Here is a 24,863-nt window from a genome sequence, read left to right on the forward strand (position 1 = left end):
AATACCATGTTATCAACTGTAGTCACCATGTTATACATGACCTTATTCAACTTAGAGCTGAAAGTAAGCTTGTACCCTTTGAACAACCTCTTCTTAGTCCCCCCCAGTCCCTGTTTCTATGAGTTCAACTTTAACATTTTTGTTTGTTTGTTTGTTTCCACATATAGTTGATACCACATGGTATTTGTCTTTTTCTGTCTGGCTTATTTCACTTAGCATAATGCCCTCCAAGTTCATCCATGTTGCTGCAAATGGCGGGATTTCCTTCTTTTTTTTTATGACATGATTATGGATGAATAGTATTCCATTGTGTATATAGACCACATTGTCTTTGTCCATTCATCCTTTTATGGACACATTGGTGGTTTCCATGTCTTGGCTATTATGAATAATGCTGCTATGAACACGGGAGTGCAGAAATCTCTTTGGGATAATGATTTTGTTTCCTTTGGAGAAATACCTAGAACTAGGATTGCTGGCCATATGGTAGTTATAGTTTTCATTTCTTGAGGAACCTCTATACTGTTTTTCATTGTGGCTGCACCAATTTACTTTCCCACCAACAGTGCACACTGTTCTTCATTGTTCTTGGCAGGAGAGAGCCAGGAGCTGCCTGCCATTCCTGGTGAGTCAGTTGGCCAACATGGAGCATTCGTTTCATCATATTCTCCTGCTGGAGATTAAGAGCATCACTGATGCTTTCTCCTCCATCCTGGGGCCTCAGAGCAGAGATATCTTCCGCATGAGCAACAGCTTCACCACCATTGCCAAGCTCCTTACCCAACAACTGGAAACTGCCAAGGCCAGAAGCAGCAGGTGAGCAGCAGTCCCTGTGTACCTCAGGGACGTGGCATAAACCCACAGAGGTGTAGCACAGCCAGTTAGTGACTCAACTTCCCAAAGAAAACCAAAACCACTATCTCAGTGCAGAGTAACTTCTGAATAAATCATGGCATTTGCCAGAATTTTTTCTAAATCTGTGAAAACCAGAATGTAACAAAAAAAATTCTAAAAAGTGCACAAAATGTGGCAAAGGAATAAGAATGTAATACAAATAATGCTTGTATCTCTTTCTTAAGTCAAGAAGCATTTAGTAATTGCTTACTCTTACCAGGAACTCTGCTAGAAGCTAGACATAGCGAGATAAAACATATTCCTTGTCCCCAAAGAGCTCACTATCTAGTAGAGGAAATAAATATTTAAGTGGGTAATTAGAGAACAGCGGGAAGGTCATGCTTAATCAAGATGCGGTCAAGGAGTATGGGGACACACAGATAGGTATATCTACTTCTGCATGGCATGAAGAGGAATAGGAAGCTTAGATCAGGGAAGGCTTCCCAGAAGAGATGATATTTTGAACCAAGTCCTAAAAGATGACCAGACTGTACCAGGCTATCTTTTGGGCAGCATGTGAAAGAGCACACTTTCTAGAAACAGAAGTCATTTTGTATGGGTAGGGCGTGTGTTAGAAGGAGAGCAACATTAAATAATGCCAATGAAGTGGTAGGCAAGGACCACATGATGGTGGGCTTGACACCTTCCTAAGGAGTTTGAATTTTACTCTGTAGGCTATGAAGAATCATTGTGGGGTTTTGTACAGGGCAGGATATTGTCAGACCCATGTTTCAGGAAGCTCACTCTGATTCCGGTGAAGAGAATGTCTCAGGAAGAGGAAGACTGAAATCAAGTTCAGTGAGGGAAGGACGGAAGAGTGTCCATGGGTATTAGCCATAAAGAAATTATTGAAAATTGTGGTGAATGAACCACTAGTGGTATGGGTGGAAAGAAAACAGAATACTTGGGGTTGAAGGGAGAGAGTGGATAAAATGTATCAAGCTGGCCAAAGTTTATGAAAAAAGTTCTTGGAAAAAAAAAGATCATGTAAGATTAAGGGAGGGTTGTATTTTATTTAGCTATATTTTGAATAGGGAAGCACTTGGAAAGTTTTATAACACTTAGAAGTTAAAAAAAATGGCTTCCAAGATGTACTCTCATTTGGTCCTCATAATCGCCCCTCAAGGTAAGAAAGGCAGATATCATCATTCCTATTTTACAAAAGAAAAAATACTTCTATTTTTGAGGTGAGAGGTGAGTTAAATGTCTTCCCAAGGTTAAACAGTGACTAGGTGATAGGATATGGACTCAGACCTTATCTTCACACCATGCACTGGAGGATATTCAGTTCTAGAGAAGGAGAAGGGCCCATTTGAGACCAGTGTCAAATTTTTTGAGTTTTGGGGATATCAAATGATGCATACCATTTCCAGTGTGAATTAAAGATTCCAAAAATGTAAGAAGCCATCTTGACAAAATAGTGAGCATTTAATCATCAGGGTCCACTTTCTGTATAGTCTGGCTCAGAGTCTGGAGGTTCCAAGAGATATAAAACACCATCCCTGCCCTCAGTGGATTCGCAGTCAGGTATGTGAAGGGACTTTGGTAGAAGTGCATGAGAGATGTACTGACCAACAGCCAGGAAATTACAGAATGTTTTACAGAGAAGGTGAAATTTAAGCTCATCCCATATTTATTGAGTAGCTTCATGGGCCAGGCATTTCTCTAGGTACTAGATTAAGTTGCACAGGATGAATGAGAGTTCTTCAGATAAGGGCAGAAAGGAGACTTCAAAACACAGAGCATAGCATGTGCAAAGTTACAGGGGCTTGAGTGTGTGACCCAAACTAAGGAAAAGCGGTTGGTTCATTGTGGTTGGAGCCAGTAGATCAGGGCGGGGTGGGAGAGTAAGCTGCAATGTTAGGTCAGAGGCTTTTATATGTGGTGTCAGGAAGTGAGGGGCTCGTCCCGTAAGCAATATGGAGGCTTGGAAAGATTTTAATCCGGGGCATGATCACAGTTCCTAGCAGAGTAATTAGCAGGTAGGCGCTCGAGAAATGTTTCTTCACTGAAGGACCAGGTAGATGAGGAAGTGGCTAAGGATGTGGAGCACTGACTGGATTTGGCCGGAGCAGCAGGATGGCAAGAGAGTGACCAGGATGGTATCACTGGAACCTCAATAAACAGGCTCTTTCAGCTGTGAGGGAGGCCTGAACTAAACCAGTAGTGGAGGACCTAAGAAGTCAAGGAATATGATTATAATGAGGAGAGCACAGAATTATGAGGAACTGATTACCAATGGGAGGTAGGGTGAGGAGAAGGGGAGGATTGTGGATAAAACCCGGAGACACCTAGTTTGAGTGACTGCATAGTCATGGAAGATGATGCTAATAACCATGAAAAGAGGGACAGGAGGGGAGCCCAAATGGCACGATCTCTTAGTCCACTATACGCAGAGAATATTATCTGGCCAATAGGGTCATCAAAGTCAACAATAGCTATTCATCCAAAGAAGACTACTTGCAAGGGCGCTTTTGCTCTCAACACCATAGTTGGATCTATTGTTGGCTGCTTCCATATAGAAATGCCTACAAACTAGGGTTTCTAATTTTGGTACTATTGAAATTTAGGCTCATTAATCCTTGGTTATAGGGCTGACCTGTGCCTTGTGGAATATTTGCCAGCATCCCTGGACTCTACCCAGTAGATGCTGGTAGCAGTCCTCCCCCTCAGTTGTGGCAACCAAAAATGTATCCAGACATTGCTAAATGTCCCCTGAGAGAGAAAAATCACTTACAGTTGAGAACTACTCCTATATACATACTCTGTCCAAAATGGTATTTTTACAGACCCATGACCTGCTTAGCAACAGCCTAAACACAGCGGTATCCAAGGAATCCAAGGCCAGCATCATGAAGGGGTGATTTGTCATTTGTATGCAAGCACAAAGTCACTGTTGGCCGATTTTCATGATGATGTGGTTTTAGAAATTTGGTTTAGAGCCCCTACAGCAGGTGTTTGGGGGAGCCATTTTGTATTCTGTGCACAGCCAGCCTGCTTATTTCTTCTTCCAGTGATGAGCGACATGTGTATCAGGTGTGAAGGCTTAGGCACCTGTTCTGGCCCGTGTTCTACACGCTCTCTCTTGCCTCTACAAACCAAAGTTGCAAGAGGCCGGTTGGCATCTGCAAGAGTAAGTGTGTGAAAAATATTTACATAAAGGAAAAACATGTTACAAAAGGGTGTTACCCTGGGCATTCTAACAAGAAAATTGATCTTTAATGAGTAGGCCCAACCCAGTTAGCAATAAACAATTTCCCCATGAAAAGAAGAATTTAGGAGATATGTACATAGGAGGAAAAAATAAGATTTTACTATTAAAACATGAAAATTACACGTAAATGTAAAGAAATAAAAATGTCACCACTCACCTCACGTGCCACCACCACCATCCCCACTACCTCAACCTTTCTCAATTCAAAATACTCACTCTGCCAGTGTTCAACACTCACTGTCAATCTCCTTCTAATCGATTGTAATTATTCAGTGGGAACCTCAGAACGCTGGTGTGGACAGCCAGCCTTTTGTATCAGCCGCTCATCCTCTCTGGGACGGTTGCTAAGGCTTCTCTCCCAACATCTTTTTCCCCGAATAGCTTTCATTGTGACCACTTAGCTTCAGTAATTTTAATCTGCGTCCCCCAAAGAAGGAAGGTCTACACTTTTGTCTAAAGCACCCAGCAAAGTGTGATCCTTACAATTAAAGGGGAAATGAATAAGTGAAGAGAGTTTGAAAGAAAATTAAAGATGATAAAATTCAAAACAGATGTCATCTACTTTAGAAATCGGACACTTAGCCCAGCAGGCCCGATTTTAGACTTCAGGCCAAAAATACAAGATTCTCAGAAGAAAAACAATTAGCATCCTAGAGAGAGTGAAAACTGAAGCAGACGGGAGCCTTCTTTGTGCCAAGTCATTCGGAGTTAATTGGGTGAGCTCTGTTAGATGCGCCAGGTAACACACTTGCGCTTTTCTTGTTCCTGTGTTTTAGAAAGAACATTTATATCTAAACAATAAACCACCAGGAGCTAAATAACAGGACAGCCAAGCAAAGCATTTAGATTTTGAAACTAATTCTGGGGAAGCAAAATGAGGTAACGGCAATTATGGATTAAAAAGGAAGGTGACAAGATAAGGGAAAAGATTATACCTTTCAGAATTGTGGGAGCCCTAAGTAGCCTTTTAGGCGGCCATTCACCATTAACCCATATGCCAGCCAGGACCCAGGGGAATCTGCAGAAGGAGAGGGTGGGCTCCGGGCTCCTGTGTGCTGGCTGGGCAGTCAAGTGGTCATTCGACTAGAAGACCCCTTTGCCCAGGGCATGTGGTCCCAGGGAGACGGCTCTAATCAGGCACCATCAGATTTGGGGACAGTTTGTCACAGGTCGTCTTAGTAGGTGGTTAGGCTCAGGCCCCAGTTGGGGATGGAAACTTTGAGGGAATTGTGAAAAGAAACAGGAGTTGTGTGGGGGGGTCAATAAGAGAAATGAGAAAAGACAGGATGAAAGGCTGGCGTTGGGAAAAGGCCTAGGGAAAACAGAGGTGAAGGAGGAAGGACACCCGCACACAGCCCCCAATCCCAGGCCTGGGTGGGGTGTTGCCTGTGTCAGGGGGTTTACAATTCCCTCCAATCCAGCTTTCAAACCCTAGCAAAAGCCATCAAGTCATGGGGGAAAAAAGTTGCTTATAAGAAAAGTTTTAACACAAAGCATGTGCTTAAAGCTTTCCCAACCCTCTGGCGTGGTTAAGTGGGTGGTAGGTTCTTTTGTTGCTTTGGTGGTAGTGGTGGCAGTAGTGGTGAGATTTTGTGTTTATTCTTTGTTTTTAAGAATCAAGCCTGGGGGTGGAGAGGAGGGGGAATGAAAGGTAAATTATGGTCAAAACAAAATGGGTAGGTATAAGTCTGATTTTGGTATAAATGGAAAGAGATGACACAATGGAGGGTAGGCAACAAAACAACAGTGTGTCAGGGAGAATGAAGGGAAAACAGAATAAGGAGATGGATGTTCGTAAGGAATGACTCCAGGGAATCTATCCTTCTTGGAGTGGCCCCAGAGTTTTGGTTTATCCTAAATTTCATGCAATAAACATCAAAGAAATGGATTATAGGGGAGAAACAGGGATCTGAGTCAACATATGGCCCTAATGTGTAGCCAAGCAACATGGCCTGCAAAGACCCTTCCCAAACTGTGAGACCTTTTGCCACATGTGTTCCAGAGTTCCCATCTTGATACCCTGGGATCACATCAGAACCTACCCCTGGTGTGGTACACAGTCCCTGAAGGCATAGCCCAAGAGGTTGAGAGTGATGGCTTTTTCCTGGGTCCACAACAGAAATTGCAGGGGGCCAAGTTCTTTACGACTTTGCAAGACAGGCTGTTGCCTGTAGGTCTGACCATGCCTTTAACTAGCTCCTACCACATGATAGATTTTGTGCCAAGCGCTTTCGACTACATTATATTGTTTAATCCTGACAACAATCAAGTCTTTCAGTATGTATTAAGACTACAGGGCCTTCACATTAAAGTGTAGTGAAGTAAACCTTGTGGGAAGGTGAGAATAAAGGAGCATTCTCTATCTATCCTTACTCCCCTCTACATCCATGGTAGTTCTTGTAGGGGCAATAGTGCAAATGCCCAGACATCGGCTCCTAGAATTTCCTGTCATTTCTTCCTTTGGTCTAGTCCAGTAGCTTTTACAGTGCTCACAGTACTTCACGGATAATTCAAAGAATGTTAAAGGAATGTCAAGGGTGACTTTTGCCCATTCCTCCCCAAAGCGTTACCTCCCTAACCTTTATCATTATCTTCTAAAATGCCCTCTTCTTCCCTCTTTTCCCTTTGAAAGCTTCCCTCCTCTAAGACTCCATTTTGGTACCACTTCCCAAAGAGGTGTTCCCCATCCATCCCTGCCCACTGTGACCTTCTCTCCTCTGAGCCACCACAGTTCATACTGCCATTCCACTCCTCTGTACCCACAGTCCTGCCCTGAAGTGTGAACTATCTTTCTGTGGGCCCCTCTTGTCTCCCCCAAACTTGAGAGAGCTAATATTCACAGCCTGTGCTCTGTGGAAGGAAAATAGAGTCTTAAAATGCTTATAAGAGTTCCCACTTCTTTTAGGCAAGACATGTTTATACAAAGAGAAATTGATTCTTTGAGAGCAACTGTTGGCTCAGGGAATATGAGGAGGTTCAGGATCATAATTAAAAACATGTGATATTCTGGTCAGCATGGCCCCCTGCTTAGGAAAAGCTGTATGTAATTTTGCCCTACCAAGGTAACCAGAGTTTTAATAAAAAACAAGTATATCTTTTCAATCTAGAGAGTTCTACGCTGGTCATTGTTTAGAAAGTGAATTGTAACAGCTATTTGTGGCAGTAGCTGTGGCTGTTGTCACTCCATGCATAAGGAAGGGCGGGCTTTGGGTTTTTTCCCCTCTTCTTACTAAGGAGATGAAGTCTGACATGTGGTACCATTTATGCTCCATGTGTTGTTCATTTACTCCACCATTTGTCCTTCCTTAAAGCAGCATTTATGGTGATGTGAAGGTCTGTAAAGGTATTTCAGGAATTCGTTTATCAGCAAGAGATGTAGGTGGGAGACATCATCATCAGCTTCCGAGACAATGAAGCAAGCCCAGGGAGTGTGAGACCCCAGAGGGGCTGGCTCTGCGAGTGTGGACAAAGAGCAGTGGAGGTGGGAGATAGGGCAGCCCTGCCAAGGAGCGTGAGCCGTGCAATTGCAGCTTAGCCAGGGGATCCAGGCTCCCGGCCTGTAACACAGAAGTGTTTAAAAACCCAAGACACACCAAAAAAGAAAAGAGCTTTTCATCAAGATCCTATGGCTTGGCTTCCTATTGGAAACAAGACAGGAAACACCAAAGCTTTATCCTGGAGAAAAGGAAGAGGTGCGCTTGTGGAAGAAGAGGTGAGAGGGACTTGACCCTTTATAGCCTCTTGCAGGAGAGGTAACACTCCCCGGTTCCTTTTTGGAATCAACCATAATTGAGCTCTGAGTTTGCTATTTGCATGACATTTCCTGAGTTTTGAACACCTTTTCAGTTTTGGTTAAAGAGGATGCCAAAATTCATTTTTCAGATCCCTGTGAACGGTTGTTCAATGATATATGTCAACTCTATTGGTGTCTGTTCCCCTAGGATGTTACTCAGAGATATGAGGGTACAATGATTCTTGTAGTTCACTGCATTATCACCAACGCCATTATCTGTATTACTTATTCCTGGGGTAGATTCAGATGCAACCTGAACCAAACACCTAAAGAGAGGCAGTCGGAAAGCGATGTGACGTGGGTGTGCTCTGGAGGCAGGCACTTCATGCTGGGTTTACTTGTCGACCTTCAGTACGTAACTGAACTTCTCTGTGCCTAAGCCTCTCCGTTTGTAAATGGGGATAGTAACAGGACTTGCCCCGCTGGCTGATGTAAGAAGTAATACATGTAGCGAACTTGAACGGTGAGTAGCTCGTGCATAGAAAGCCCTCAGTAAGTATTAAGTATTAGTACTCTGTTCCAGGTGGGCATGCTAGTAGGTGCTTTCACTTAGCATGTCCATTATACCAGAGCTACTGAAAGCATAGCTCGTGAACCAACACCAGTCTGCAAACTATTTCTTACTGGCCTGTGACAAGGTTATTATAGGGATTGTGAAAATAAGAGTTTAGAACTCTTATAGCAATTTGACATGGCTGCAACATCAGATGAGTGATCAGTGGGCTTATACTCTTGTCTTTGTTCTATTCATTTTATTTCTCTGGTAATTTATTTTTATTGTATTTCACAAAAATATTGGTCTGTGACATACGAAAATTAAAAAAAATCAAACAGCTGGTTCTGTACCACCCGTAGATTGAGAAGCATTGCACTAGATCCTCAACGCTGCTGAACCCAGGCAAAGCTCAGAACGCTCTTTAGTAACTAATATTTTGCTCTCCAAATGTTCCTTTGGGACCTAAAGAAAGAGATTTAATAAACGAGAGAGAATGACCACAACACTTCGGCCGTGACTGAGAGCAGCTGTTGTGGGAGAAGCAGTCGTTGATGGTGTTCAGGTTCACCATCAGGCAGAAGGTAGGCTTTATATTAGGCTGAAGGCTGTTGGCTAGACTTGCTACAGGCAAATGCTGACTTCTGGGCTGACAGGGAGTGAACTACAGCATTTTATGTAGTGTTGTATCCCCCGCTCAGTCATTGGTGTGTTTTGACTGACTATATCTCCCCATTTCTAGGTAGCTCTATGTGTCAACCAATTAAAAATGAGGTAAGAGATCATACTTGAGGTGGAAACTATGAGAGGGTGTACCAAAAAGGAAAACTTAGCCATTTTTCTGTCCTTCCAGCGTCAAAAGCTGGCAAGGGACAGTGTCTCCACTTTTTTCCTCTCCAGGCCCCGTGATTGCATTTTCGTGGTGGGTACCCTCACTAACCCCACTCCCCACTCACGTCCCCAGACAGTAATATTAGCCTGGAAAAAGAGGAGCATGTTGTTTTTATAGTTCTTACCCCTGATTTAAAGTGTTCTTTTTTAAAAAATTTTTTTATTATGTCAGTCACCATACAGTACATCCTTAGTTTTTGATGTAGTGTTCCATGATTCATTGTTGCGTGTAACACCCAGTGCTCCGTGTAATACGTGCCCTCCTTACTACCCTTCCCTGGGCTAGCCCATCCCCCAGCCCCTCCCCTCTGACACCCTCAGTTTGTTTCCCAGAGTCCATAGTCTCTCGTGGTTCGTCTCCGCACTCTGTCCTAATGACATCACTACTTTACATCTTCATACTCCTCGATAGTTTACCAAGCGCTTTTCTAATGACATCACTACTTTACATCTTCATACTCCTTGATAGTTTACAAAGCGCTTTTGCAACTTGTGCCACATCCAGGTGACAATCTGCTGCGATCCAGCAGCCTTCTGTTAAGGCTGCTGCTCACCTGGCCTGCCCACTCGCGTCTCAGGAATCCTAAGTAAAGACTCGGGGCACATCTGGACCACCGGTCAATGGCAAAACTGACAAGGTGACTTTACCTCGGAGTCGATAAAGACCTCCAGTGGCTTGCGGATGACAAAGCTACGAGATGGGGAGCACACACAGTTTACCACGCGCCAACTCCAAGTAATGCACGGATTGTCTCACCTCACTGCAGAATCAGTGAAACCCGTCGCAGCCTTTTCAAGGGGAATGCCGGGGGCCTGGTCTGATTCAGATTCCGTTCTTCCATGGTCTGAGCCATGTGCTTCTCAAACTTGAATGTGCCAGGGGGGCACTTGGGGATTGCGTTAAAATGCACATTCTGATTTGGTCGGTCCGGGGTGGATCTTGAACTTCTGCCTCTCCACAACTTGCAAGGTGATACTGATACTGCTGGCCGCGTGAGTGCACTTTGAGGGCCGGGGCTTTGCACTTTTTGCTCGTCCTTTCTCCATATCCCGTTCTCTCTCATGCCGGCTGAATGAAAGCAAGCAAATGACTGAGCATCTGTGTTAGAGCGGTCACTTCCTCGTATCAGGGCTTTTAACTTTTATTCTGATTGCAGGGAATTCTTTTTATTTACAATTGCTCAGAATTTATGCTTACAGTACAGAGTTGTTGTTGTTGTTTTTAACGAACTATTTGTGCATGCTGGTATCAAGGGTCACTATCCACACTCTTGAGGATGCTGCGGGGGCGAGAGCATCGTATAGTCCCCCAGGCTCTGAGCAAGAGAAGCTCATCTTCCAGGTTTGCTATCGCCTACACAAGCTGCCTTCTTTTGGTGTCACGTGTCCGCATGGGGCAGCAGCCACCCACGGCTTTACCATTTGACTTTTCATGCCCATTCTGTATGGGGTACACTGTCAAATCTATTACACGATGCTTTCAGCAATCTGATGATGCTCAATCATTAATCCCATTTTTATATGACAAAAACGAGGCTTAGATTTATAAAGAGATTTACCACATCATGAATAAACAGGAAATTGGAGTCACAGACCTTCCCTGTACGGTTATGTTCGGTTCAGGTCCCCACAACCATCTCTTTTTGAGAACCCTTTAAAAAAAATCTTGTGTGAATGAAATAACTCATAGAGTCGTTTGATTTTAGGCAAAGTTGTTCCAGTGGCATGACTGGTCCCCATACAACTGGGCAGCTACTGGTCCCTGCTCTTGCCCAGGAAGCAGGTCAGAGGCAGACTAGAGCACCAAGACCCAGACTTCTCATTGTCCTTTCCCTTAGTATTTGAGTGTGGCTGTCCCAGCACTATTTACTTATTACAGTCCCAAAACAGATGACAGCATTGTGGGGCTGGGGGATCCACTGTCATTCTGATGATGACTGAGGAGCCAAGAAATTCTGAAGAGGAAGGAACATAGCATCTTAAGAATTTAGGACTCCAATGTGGATTTGATCCATCATGTTCTCCTACTTCTCTCCTAACACGCTTTTGCAGGAGTACACATTCTGGACAGGGGATCATAAGCCAAGATCGTCAAACTTTAATGTTATTATTTTTTTTTACTTAAGGAGCCGGGAAGAGAGGCTGCCAGTCTCTCCACCCCTGCCAGCTTCGTAGTCTCATCTTCAGGCTTAGTGAGAGCAGTGAGCTAGCTGCCCAAGGGCTAATTTGTTTCTGAGGGGAGTCCTGCTCACACAAGAGGGAGGTAATTAAGCCTCCCCCTGAGCATCCCTAGAGGTACTTTTAAAAACTTTACTTTGGCAACAAGACCAGAAACTGTTCAGACTGGAAATCATCTGAGCCTCTTAAATGTGGCGTGTTGAGTTAAAGCCAAATTAATATTTAGGAGATTATAGAACGCTGACAAAGATTTCTGCAAAATTGCCTCTGGAGTTAAAAGTGACAAATGGAAGAGAAATACCAACCCCCTGCATGAGCCCAGCCCACCGGCCCCCACCCCTACCCCCCACAAGTAAACACACACAGGACCAATGTCTCCACCAGTGCTTCTGCATTTGTGAGGCATGTCCTTGCTCTCCAAGGAAAAGAGAGTTTATCTCCAGAAAACATTTTGGCTCTGAACAAATGCTCTCCTGTCTTTTTATTTTTTATTTTTTTATTTATATATTTTTTTAGTTTTTTATTATGATATGTTAGTGACCATACAGTACATCCTTAGTTTTTGATGTAGTGTTCCATGATTCATTGTTTGCATATAACGCCTAGTGCTCCATGCAATACGTGCCTTCCTTAATACCCATCACTGGCCTATCCCAATCCCCCCACCCCCTAAGCCCTCAGTTTGTTTCCCAGAGTCCATAGTCTCTGGTGGTTCATTCCCCCTTCTGTTTACACCCCCTTCATTCTTCCCTTCCTTCTCCTACCAATCTTCCTATTTCTTATGTTCCATAGATGAGTGAAACCATAATGATAGTTGTCTTTCTCTGCTTGGCTTATTTCACTTAACATAATCTCCTCCAGTCCCGTCCATGTTGCTGCAAATGTTGGGTAATCATTCTTTCTGATGGCTGAGTAATATTCCATTGTATATATGGACCACATCTTCCTAATCCAGTCATCTGTTGAAGGGCATCTCGGCTCTTTCCACAATTTAGCTATTGTGGATAATGCTGCTATGAACATTGGGGTGCATATGGCCCTTCTCTTCACTACATCTGTATCTTTGGGGTAAATACCCAGTAGTGGAATTGCTGGGTCATAGGATAGCTCTATTTTAACTTTTTGAGGGACCTCCACACTGTTTTCGAAAGTGGCTGTACTAACTTGCATTCCCACCAACAGTGTAAGAGGGTTCCCCTTTCTCCACATCCTCTCGAACATTTGTTGTTTCTTGCCCTGTCCATTTTTGCCATTCTAACTGGCGTAAGGTGGTCTCTCCAAAGGCAGGAGAAACAAAAGAAAAAATGAACTTGTGGGACTTCATCAAGATAGAAACCTTCTGCATAGCAAAGGAAACAGTCAAAAAAACTAAGAGGCAGGGGTGCCTGGGTAGCAGAGTCGTTAAACGTCTGCCTTCGGCTCCGGGCGTGATCCTGGTGTTATGGGATCGAGCCCCACATCGGGCTCCTCCGCTGGGAGCCTGCTTCTTCCTCTTCCACTCCCCCTACTTGTGTTCCGTATCTGGCTGGCTGTCTCTCTGTCAAATAAATAAATAATCTTAAAAAAAACAAAAACAAAAACAAAAACAAAAAAAACTAAGAGGCAGCCCACGGAATGGGAGAAGATACTTGCAAATGACACTACAGATAAAAGGCTGGTATCCAAGATCCATAAAGAACTTCTCAAACTCAATACATGAGAAACAAATAATCAAATCAAAAAATGGGCAGAAGGTATGAACAGGCAGTTTTCCAATGAAGACATAGAAATGGCTAACAGACACATGAAAAAATGTTCAAAATCATTAGCCACCAGGGAAATTCAAATCTCCTGTCTTTTTAGACCAAATTTAAAAACTAGGAGAAGAGAAGGAACATGAGTGTTTATTATAAACTCAAACTTCTCTCTACCATTTCCTGACCTTCCAACCTAAACGTGGAACCAAAATGTGTCCTAACTCCCTGTCAGCAAAATTCTGCAACAAAACCCAGGTGGATCAATAACCAGTGACAGAAAGTTCTCTTTGGTCCATCTTGAGGCTCTAGCTGCCTTGGTGACTCTTCATTACCACCCCTGTCCCCTGACTTCCGTGTTAACAAGTCTCCAAATCATAAGAACAAGGAAGATTGTGTCATTTAAGAGAAAGTCTTTGTGGTGAGAATTCTGCTTATCAGTAATACTCATCAACCTCATATGTAGAGATCACTTCTCTGGCCCGGATATTTTATTGTCATTTCTTCACTCTTCTTATTTGGCTTTTGGTAAATCCCTCATTTTACTCCTTCTCTTACTCCCTGCTTCCCTACATTTGATTTTTACCAAATGACACCCTTTACCCCCTATAGGCAAAGAGGGGGTAGAAAAGGAACCCTTGTGTACTGTTGTAGGAATGCAAACTGGTGCAGCCACTGTAGAAAATAGTTTGGAGTTTCCTCAAAAAATTAAAAACAAAACCACCATGTGATCCAGTAGTTTCACTATTGGGTATTTGCCCAAAGATTAAGAAAACATGGATCCAAAGATACGTGCACCCCTATGTTTATTGCAGCATTATTTATAATAACCAAATTATGGAAGCAGCCCAAGTACCCATCCATAAATGAGTAGATAGAGAAGATATAAATACATATATATATAATAGAATATTACTCACTTCAAGTTTTTGAACTTTATTTCAGAAATTTCTATAGCTGGAATTATTAAAACTTAAAAATTACCCAATATGCATATATCAGATATTGAGCATTATGCAGATTTTTAAATATGAAAACATGACTTTTTAGAGGAAGACTTTCTCACAAATTCACTAGTTTTTTTTTTCTTCCTACATAAAGCTCTGGGTTACATTTTCTTCCAAAAAACTTCAAATTTCATATGATTATAATAAGTCTTCCTGGATAATTTTATTGGATCAGTTTCTGGCTTTTTAAAAAATATATATATATATTTTCTACTTACAGAGATCTTTATTTTATTTTTTGTACTCTTTATATCAATTTCCCTATCTATATAATAGGGAAGACAACTGTGCTTAACTCATAGTGTTGTTGCAAAGATGAGATGACAGAATCGGTGTGAAGCACTGCTCCTAACAGATAACACACTGCTCAACAGATGTTAGATTCTATTATTAGTATTATTATTATAATTTATAGCATTTATATTATTATCATTATTATTATTATTCCTTTGGAAACTTCATCAGCCCTGTCTTATATTAATATATAGAGAACACATCAGTGGTCTAGACACAGGCAGACCAATATTCCATATCCTGGAGGGAAATAATGTCCCCTGGAGAATGCCATGGCATCAGACTTTAGGAGAGGACACTCAGTTCCCTTTCCCTGCTCCTGTCTCTAGTTACTGGGTGTTGGCTATGAAGCCATGGACTGAGTGAGTCAGACCTCTAGTAGCTGGAAGAATGTCTTCTTTAATTCTCAGATTGCCTTGTAACATCCCTCAGAGGGGACTTCGGGCAAGAGAAAAGTTATGGGTTATCCCTACACATCCACTGACCCTAAGAGGGGCAAGTCAGGTAGGTGCCTTTAAGGTAGGGTTGCCTGATAAAATACAGGATACTCACCAAAATTTGAATTTCGGATCAACAACAAATAATTTTTTTAGTATAAGTATACCCCCAGTGGGATATATTCTATTATTAGTATAATAATAAAAGTGTATTATACTATACTGATTATACTAAAAAATTATTTGTTCTTGATCTGAAATTCAACTAGGTGTCCTGTACCTCTATTTGTTAAATCTGGCAATCCTATTCTGGGGTAAATCCCTGCTGCTCCGTGGGCAGGGACCTGTACTGTTTATCTTTGTTTTCTTGTATCTGGCACAGTGCTTGACACACACAGGTACCTGAAGTGTTTGTGGAATAAATGAACTCAGACACTCTCTGTGCCTACTCCCTGTGCCCTGCCCGAACCCTCCTGAGTTCTACCACATGCCCGTGAGGCGCCAGTGCCTTTGGAGAAATGTCTGCTCATGTCTTCTGCCTATTTTTTATTGGAGTATTTGGTTTTGGGGTGTTGAGTTGTACAAGTTCTTTATATGTTTTGGATACTAACCCTTTACTGGATATGTCATTTATAAATATCTTCTCCAGTTCAGCAGGTTGCCTTTTAGTTTTGTTGATTGTTTCTTTGGCTGTGCAGCAGCTTTTTATTTTGATGTAGTCCCAATAGTTTATTTTTGTTTTTGTTTCTCTTGCCTGAGGAGACCCATCTAGAAAAATATTGCTATGGCTGATATGAGAGAAAATACTGCCTGTGCTATCTTCTAGGGCTTTTATGGTTTTAGGTCTCATGTTTAAGTCTTTAATTCATTTTGAGTTTATTGTGTATGATGTGAGAAAGTGGTCCAGATTCATTCTTTTGCATGTGGCTGTCCAGTTTGTTCAAGAGACTTTCCTATTGCATCTTCTTCCTCCTCTGTCAAAGATTAATTGACCATATAATTGTGGGTTTCCTTCTGGGCTCTATTCTGTTCCTTTGATCTATCTATCTATTTTTGCATCAATATCATGCCGTTTTGATTACTACAGCTTTGCTGTATATCTTGAAAACTGGGATTGTGATACCACCAGTTTTGTTATTTTTCAAGATTGCTTCGACTGCTCCAGGTCTTTTGTGGTTCCATACCAATTTTAGGATTATTTGTTCTAGTTCTGTGAAAAATGCTATTGATATTTTGGTAGTGATGGCATTAAATCTGTAGATTGCTTTGGGTAGTATGGATATCTTAACAATATTTATTCTTCCAATCCATGAGTATGGAATATCTTTCCATTTATTTTTGTCATCTTCAATTTGCTTCATCAGTGTTTCATAGTTTTCAGCGTACAGGTCTTTCACCTTCTTGGCTTAGTTTATTCCTACATATTATATTGTTTTGTGTAATTGTAAATGGGATTGTTTTCTTACTTGCTCTTTCTTCTACTTCATTATTGTTGTATAGAAAAGCAACTGATTTCTGTATATTGATTTTGTATCCTATGACTTTATTGAATTCATTTATCAGTACTAATAGGGTTTTTTTGATGGCATTGTTAGACTTTTTTATATATAGTATCATGTCATCTGCAAATGGTGAATGCTTTACTTCTTCTTTACCAATTTGGATACCTTTTATTTCTTTTTCTTGTCTGATTGCTGTGGCTGGAACTTCCAGTACTATGTTGAATAAAAGTAATGGGAGTGGACCATCCTTGTCTTATTCCTGATCCTAGGGGAAAAGCTCTCAGTGTTTTACCATTGAGTGTGATGTTTGCTGTGGTTTTTTCATATATGGCCTCTATTATGTTGAGGTATATTCCCTCTAAACCTACTTTGTGAAGGGTTTTTATCATGCACAGTTGTTATATTTTGTCAAATGTCTTTTCTGTATCTATTTAAATAATTGTATAGTTTTTATTCTTTCTCATGATGATGTGAGTATCACATTGATTGATTTCTGAATATTGAACCACCCTTGCATCCCATGAATAAATACCATTTGATCATGGTGCATGATTTTATTAATATATTATTGGATTCAGCTTCCTAGTATTTTGTTGAGGATTTTTACTTTTGTATTCATCAGAGATAATTGTTGTTCTCTTTTTTTGTAGTGTCTTTATCTGGTTTTGGAATCAGGGTAATGCTGGCATCATAGATTGAATTTGGAAACTTTCCTTGCTTTTCTGTTTTTCTGGAATAGTTTGAGAAGAATAGGTATTAACTCTCTTCAAATGTTTGGTAGAACTACCTTTGAAGCTCTCTGCTCCTGGACTTTTATTTGTTGGGAGTTCTTTGATTACTAATTCAATTTCATTGCTAGTAATGGAACTGCTCACATTTTCTATTTCTCCCTGGCTCAGTTTTGGAAGACTTTATGTTTCTAGGAATTTATCTATTTTTTCTAGGTTGTCCAATTTGTTGGCATAAAGTTTTCATAGTATACTCTTACAATCCTTTGGATTTTTGCGGTATCACTTGTTATTTCTCCTCTTTCATTTTGATTGTAGTTGTCTCTCTCTCTCTCTCCCCATTTCTCTCTTTCTCTCTCTTTATGAGTCTGGCTAAAGGTTTATTAATTTTGTTGGTCCTTTCAAAGAACCAGTCCTGGTTTCATTGATCTGTTCTATTGCTTTTTTCTTCTTTTTTCAGTTTGTATTTCATTTATTTCTACTCTAATCCTTATCCTTTCCTTCCTTCTACTAGTTTTGGGTTTTGTTTGTTCTTCTTTCCTAACTCTTTCAGATGTAAGCTTTAGCTGTTCATTTGAGATTTTTCTTGCTTCTTGAGGTAGGCCTGTATTGCTATAAACTTTCTTCTTGGAACAGCTTTTGCTGCATCCCAAAGATTTTGGACGATTGTGTTTTCATTTTCTTTTCTCTCTGTCTCTCTGTCTCTCTGTCTCTCTCTTTCTCTCTCTCTCTCTCTCTCTCTATATATATATATATATTTTTTTTTTTTTAATTTTCTTGTTGAATTCTTGTTTGACCCATTCATTGTTTAGGAACATGTTATTTAACCTCCATGTATTTGTGTTTTTCCAGATTTTTCTTACCATTGATTTCTAGTTCCATAGTGTTGTGGTCAGAAAAGATACATGGTATGACTTCAATCTTTTTGAATTTGTTGAGGCTTCTTTTGTAGCCTAATATATGATCTATTCTGGAGGCCGTTCCCTGTGCACTTGAAAAGAATGTGTATTCTGCTGCTTCAGGATGCAATGTTCTGAATATATCTGCTAGATCCATCTGGTGCAACGTGTCATTCAAAGCCACTGTTTCCTTGTTGATTTTCTATTGGATGACCTGTCCATTGACGTATGTGGAGTGTTAAAGTCCCTTGTTATTATCGTATTACTATCAATGACATCTTTTATGTTTGTTATTAGCTGCTTTTTTTTTTTTTTTGTATTTGGGTGCTCCCATGTTAGGTGCATAAATATTTACAAGTGTTACATCTTCTTGTTGAACTGTTCCCTATGATTATATAGTGTGCTTTTTGCCTCTTGTTATAGTCTTTGTTTTAAGGTCTATTTTATGTAAGTATTGTTACTCTAGCTTTGTTTCAACTTCTATTTGCATGATAAATGCTTTTTCATTCAATCTGCATATGTCTTTACATGTGAACTAAGTCTCTTCTTGTAGGCAGCATATAGATGGGTCTTATTTCTTTATCCACTCCATCATTCTATGTCTTTTGATTGGGGTGTTTAGTCCATTTATATTTAAAGTAATTATTGATAGGAATGTACTTATTGTCATTTTGTTACTTGTTCTATGGTTGTTTTTGTAGTTTCTTCAGTAATACACTAGGATTCCTTGCTCTTTTTTTTGCATATATGTTACTGATTTTTGATTATATGTTACTGATTTTTGATTTGTGGTTATCATTGGGTTTGTATATACCATCTTATGCATATAGCAGTCTATATTAAGTTGATGGCCCTACAAGTTTGAACTCAATTTTTACTCCTCTATCCGCACGTTTCAGGTATACAGTGTCTAATTTTACACCATTTTATTTTGTGAGTTGCTTGACTGATTTTTATAGACAAAATGAATTTTACTGCTTTTGTGCTTCCTATTTTTCTTACTCCTACTTATGTCTTTTCCTTTCCATGCAAAGAATCCCCTTTAACATTTCTTGTCAGGCTGGTTTAGTGGTCATAAATTCCTTTAACTTTTCTTTGGGAAACTCTTTATCTCTCATTCTTCTTCTTCTTCTTCTTCTTCTTCTTCTTCTTCTTCTTCTTCTTCTTCTTCTTCTTTTTAATTATGTTCAGTTAGCCAGTATATAGTACAACATAATAGTGTTCAACAATTCATTAGTTGAGTATAACACCCAGTGCTCATCACAACACATGCCTTCTTCTAGTCTGAATGATAGCTTTGCTGGATAGAAGAATATTCTCCGTTGCAGATTTTTTTCCTTTCAGCACTTTGAATATATTATGCCACTTTCTTCCAGCCCTCAAAGTTTTGTTGGAAAATCTGCTGATAGGGGCGCCTGGGTGGCTCAGTCATTAAGCATCTGCCTTCAGCTCAGTTCATGATCCCAGGGTCCTGGGATTGAGCCCCGCATCAGGCTCCCTGCTCAGCTGGAAGCCTGCTTCTCCCTCTCCCACTCCCCCTGCTTGTGTTCCCTCTCTTGCTGTCTCTCTCTGTCAAATAAATAAATAAAATCTTAAAAAAGAAAAAATCTGCTGATAGCCTTATAGAGTTTTCCTTGTTTGTAGTGTTTTCTTTCCTCTTGTTGCTTTTAAAATTCTCTTTATCACTACTTTTTTCCATTTAAATTACTATGTGTCTTTGTGTGGAACTCCTTGGGTTGATTTTGTTGGGAGTTCTCTGTGCCTACTTGTTCTGGATTTCTGTTTCCTTCCCCAGATTGGGAAATTTTTGGCTATTATTTCTTCAAATAAAATTTCTGCCCCATTTTCTTTCTCTTCTCCTTCTGGTATCCCTATAATGTAAATGTTACTATGCTTGATGGTGTTCCAGAGTTTTCTAAGTCTTTTTTCATTTATTATTCTTATTCTTATTATTTCTCCCCTCTCTTCTTCAGCTTGATTTCTTTCTATTACTCTGTCCTCCAGGTTGCTGATCTGTTCTTCTGCTTCTTCTAGTCTACTATTTATCCTCTCTAGTGTATTTTTACTTTCAGTTATTGAGTTCTTCATCTCTGATTGGCTCTTTCTTATGTTTTCCTATCTCTTTGTTAAGAATTTCACTGAAGTCCTCTACTGTTTTCTTTCTTTATGATCATTACTTCAAATTCTCTATCAGGCATATTACTCATCTCTGTTTCATTTAGCTCTCTTGCTGTCACTTTGTCCCGTTCTTCATTGGGAACATATTTACCTGTCTCCTCATTTTGTCTAACTCTGTGCTCTTTTTTATTTTATTTTTTAAGATTTCTTTATGAAAGAGAAAGGGAATGGGCAGAGGGTGAGAATCTTTCAAGCAGACTTCCAGCTGAGCATGGAGCCCAACGTGGGGCTTGATCCCATGACCCATGAGATAATGGCCTAAGCCAAAATCAAGAGTTGGATGAACTGACTGAGCCACCCAGGTGCCCCTCTTTCTATGTGTTAGGATAGTCAGCTTCATTTCCTGCTCTTGAAAGTAGTGGCCTTATAAAGAAGAAGTCCTATAGTGCCCTGCAGTACAATGTCCCCTGTTCACCAGAATCTGTTACTTCAGGAGTGTCTCCTATGTGTGTTGTTTGTGCCCCACTATTTCGGCTGAGTCACTTTTGCTTTCAGCCCTGTCTCTTTGCCTGTTGTTGGCAGGTTTTGGACCCTGTGTTGTTATTGGGTCAGTTTGGGTCTGCCTTGGTCTTGAGTTCAGTCAGACCAGGAATTTGCCGGTAGAACTAATCAGCAGTGTGCTTTCCCTGTGTTGTCCCCTGAGAAGGCATAATGGTGACTAAGTTCTGCATTCAGACCAGATGTCTGCCCCCAGCCCACTGGGAATAGGTCTGCAGGAGAATATGGGGACGGAACTTGTGGTATTAGCATGTTTCATGCAGGAGTGTTGTGGGAGTAGACCTTGAGTTACTTTAGAAAACTGCAGTAGGACTAGAGGGGGCATGTCTACAGGAGAACATAGGGGTGGGGCATGCTGTTAGCAAATTAGGGGGAGAGTGTTTGTGCTGTGCTGGTTCCCACAGATGTCCATGTGTCTAGGCTGGGGGGCAGAGGAGGGAAATGGTGCTTATCAGCTCTTTTGTTCTTGGAGAAGTCTCCTAAAGATGTCTGCCCCTCCCAGCACATGCTCTGAGATTAGTAAGTAAATCTTCTCTCCTACCCCAAACGTTTTCCAAACTGCTACTTCTAGGCTGTAGCTCTGCAGAGCTGTTTGTTGTGTAGTCTCTTTAATGGCAGGGATTCAGTTTCCTCTTGCCCTCTGGCTCTTCCAGAGTGGAGCGCTGATTTTTAAAGTTCCAGGCGTTAAGTCCCAATTGTAAGAACTCACAAAATTAGTCCTCTGTGGTTTCCAAAGCCAAATGTTATGGGGTATTCATCTTACTTGTGTGGGTTTCCCATGCCTGGGGTGCTTGGTGTGAGGGTCTGTTTCCTCTCTTCATGCCCATGGTGTCCTCCCTTCGTGGACAGTCCCATGGGTCCATTTAGCTTCCACCATGTTTCTACCCTTCTTACCCTCTTCAGTGTGGCCTTGTCTTTACATTTAGATATGGAGAGTCTATTCTGCCAATCTTCAGGTCATTTTTCTGGGTTATTTACATTGATGTGGGTATTACCTAGTTGTATCCTTGGTACAAGGTGAGTTTAGGATTTTTCTATTCCACCATCTTCCCCAGAAGTCCCTTGGATCTTTTAAAATTAACCTCGATACCCATCATGGTTTGTAAAATAGCATCCAGTGATAGTACTATCTTTGTTTCATTTGTAATAGGAGTAAAAGTTCAGCTTTTAGAATCATCAGGCTGGAAGATGTCAAAACCTCTCATCTGTTTGTGGGCAGCCAGTATCACATGTATCATAAAGGGAAACATGTTCATAATTAGCCTTTATTCCCATGTAGTGATTCTTGAAATTTACTCATGTGTATTTCAGTGAAGCATGGTATAGATAATAAGTTTTGCATTATGTATGCAAAACTATAGGAAGCCTATAAAAATTATATAAATACGTATTTAAGTTTTCTCAGCAATAGCTTATTAGACAATAAACAATATCCTGGTTACTTAAGCGATGATCTACTTGCTTTCCCAGTGGCACCATTTGCATCTGTCCCTGGGCTGGACTAATGGGAATTTAAAAAACTGAGGGCCCCAAAAACTATGAACCCTCCCTCAAAGCCAGTACCCTTCTCTGGGCCAGCCAGGAAAGCTGCCAACCAACCTTTCCCAGTGCCCACCCCACACATGGCCCCAGAATGGGTAGAATGTAATTGAAAAAAACTGTCACCAGCACTTTCATGTTGGTTTTCCCTAAAAAGCAGTGCCATTAGGAAAACTGAAATTGTATTTTCTCACTCTCACCTATGTACTATGCCAGGTTTACCTTGGCCCTTATGGGAAAATAGCCATATGTTTGAAGAAGCCAGGATTCTTTTGTATGCTGGAGGCCCTTTTCATCAACCTCTAGGAAAAAAATGATAAAAAGGGCCAGGTAAATACACACAGACAAGCTAACAGAATCATTAGGCCATCTTGATGAATGGATTTCTAGGGATTATTAACCCTTATATTTATAAAGAAAGAATTAATAATCCCAGATGATATTGATAGTGATTGTTTAATAAAAATTAAAGTAGTTCTAGGCCGGCTCAGGCAGGTAAAGGGAAGATAAATACACACTACTTTTCTGTATCATTCAGCACCTTAGTGAGCATCAAGTGAACTATTTCTGCAGCTTATCTGTAGGCGCTTACTCTACCTAAGGCACTATGTGAGTCTTTAGAGGGGTTCCAAAGTTATTCTACATATAACCCCTGCCTTAAAGGAGGTAATTTTAATGACTCGCAGAGTGCTTTATAAATTCTGCTGTAAAAAAAGATAGTTAGAGCTATTTATATCATTCATGGAAAATCTCTTTCCTCCAACATATTAAAATTCAGAAAGATTTTTCTTTTTTCATAATATAAAAGAGTCACACTGATTGCCGTAAAATTAACAAAACCATGAGTTTACACAGTCCATTTGAAATGTTCTTATTCTATCCATTTCAGCACAAACAAATCACTCTTAACAATTTTCCAAAAAATGTCTGGCATGAATTTCATGTGAAAGCCATGCTTTTGTAGAACTGGATAAGAATATGGTAGGTAACCATAAAAACTGCTTTTTAGTCTCTGAATTCTTCAAAAACTCCTACTGTAAAGTCGGCACGCACACCAGTATTTATAAACTTCTGGCAGAAGAAGCTGTAGAAACAATTTCAAGGATCTATGTCCATTGTTCACCTGAAACTACTGTAATATTTTGTGTCAACTATACTCAAATAAAAATATTTTTAAAAAGAGAAGGAAATTTAGCACACAGATCAATCCACTATTGGCTGCAACAAAGAGCCCTAGAGTGTGGGTATCAGTGCAGGCAAGATTGAGCAAAAGGTTCAGATCATACTTAGAGTGATCTGTGATGTTAGGGCTAATTGGAAGCTGAAGACGATCTGTGTGGCTGCATGAAGAAAGTCTCCCTCCCACACCACTCCCACTAGCAGGCCACACATCTGCCAGTTCATGATGGTTGTATAATGCAAGGGCTTGCAAATGGCCACATAGCAGTCGTAGGCCATCACATTAAGTAGGATGACCTCAGCAGCTCCAAAGAAATGTTCTCCAAAGATTTAGGTCATACACCCGTTGAATAGGATGGTCTTTCATAGAGTAAATCTACAATCAGTTTAAGGGTATTTATGGAGGAATAGCAGGCATTAATAAAGAAGAGATAGGCCAGAAAAATGGTAAATGGGAGACCCCAGTTATGGGCTGGCAGTGATGGTGACTACAATGAGCACGTTTCCTACCACAGAAATGATGTAGATGACAGAAACTAGAACAAATACAGTTTTCTTTAAAAAAAAAAAATGGGGGTACCTGGCTCAGTGGGTGGAGCATGTAATTCTTGATCTTGGGGTTGTGAGTTCAAGTCCCATGTTGGGTGTAGAGATTACTTAAATATAAAATCTTAAAAAAAAAAAAACCTATGTTCATTGTAGTTATTCAGTAAACATTTGCTAAATGACTAATAAAAAATTTATGAGATAAATTTTTCTGGTTTGAATAAGAAGCAGTTAAACAGAGAGTAACGCTTTCCTGAGGGTATATGTGACCACCATCTAATGCAATTATTTTTATCCCTTTAGGAAAAAAACTAGCACTGAGGTTGAATTCACTGAGAAGCTGGAAGAAATCAAGCTCACTTTGGCTGAAAAAGAAGACCATGAAAAGCTGCAAGTTAAAATACAGGCTTTTGAAGACAAAATAAATGCTGGGAACAGTACTCCTAACTCCATCAGAAGATATAGTTTGGGCCAATTTTCTAAGGAAGAAAGAAAAGACATTAGATTTAACAGGTATAAATTTTGCTTGGCTGGTTTTTAAAGTATGCACTTCATGTTTGCTGTTAATTTTGTTATCACACTGTTATGGGGTGGGTTTTTTTTTTTTAATTTTTTTTGTTACGTTATGTTAGTCACCATACAGTACATCCCTGGTTTCTGATGTAAAGTTCGATGATTCATTAGTTGTGTATAACACCCAGTGCACCATGTAATACGTGCCCTCCTTACTACCCATCACCAGCCTATCCCACCACCCCCCTCCCCTCTGAAGCCCTCAGTTTTTAAATATCTTTCACCTGTAGCACCCAAAGTCCCATCTTTTCATGAATGAAATGGCATTCACCATGCTTCCATTATCC

General features: G+C 40.6%; 1 protein-coding gene across 1 annotated transcript in view; it reads left to right on the forward strand.

The window, feature by feature from the left end:
• The window catches only part of VEPH1 (ventricular zone expressed PH domain containing 1), a 218,885-nt gene that overhangs the window by 91,486 nt on the left and 102,536 nt on the right, over nt 1–24,863 (forward strand). The window contains exons 6-7 of the mRNA XM_008706749.2: nt 596–816; nt 24,307–24,516. Of these exons, the coding sequence (XP_008704971.2) occupies nt 596–816; nt 24,307–24,516 (431 nt within the window). The remainder of the gene's footprint in view (nt 1–595; nt 817–24,306; nt 24,517–24,863) is intronic.

Source organism: Ursus maritimus, unplaced genomic scaffold (assembly GCF_017311325.1).
Source record: "Ursus maritimus isolate PB19 unplaced genomic scaffold, ASM1731132v1 scaffold_20, whole genome shotgun sequence".
NCBI classification, from domain to species: Eukaryota; Metazoa; Chordata; class Mammalia; order Carnivora; family Ursidae; genus Ursus; species Ursus maritimus.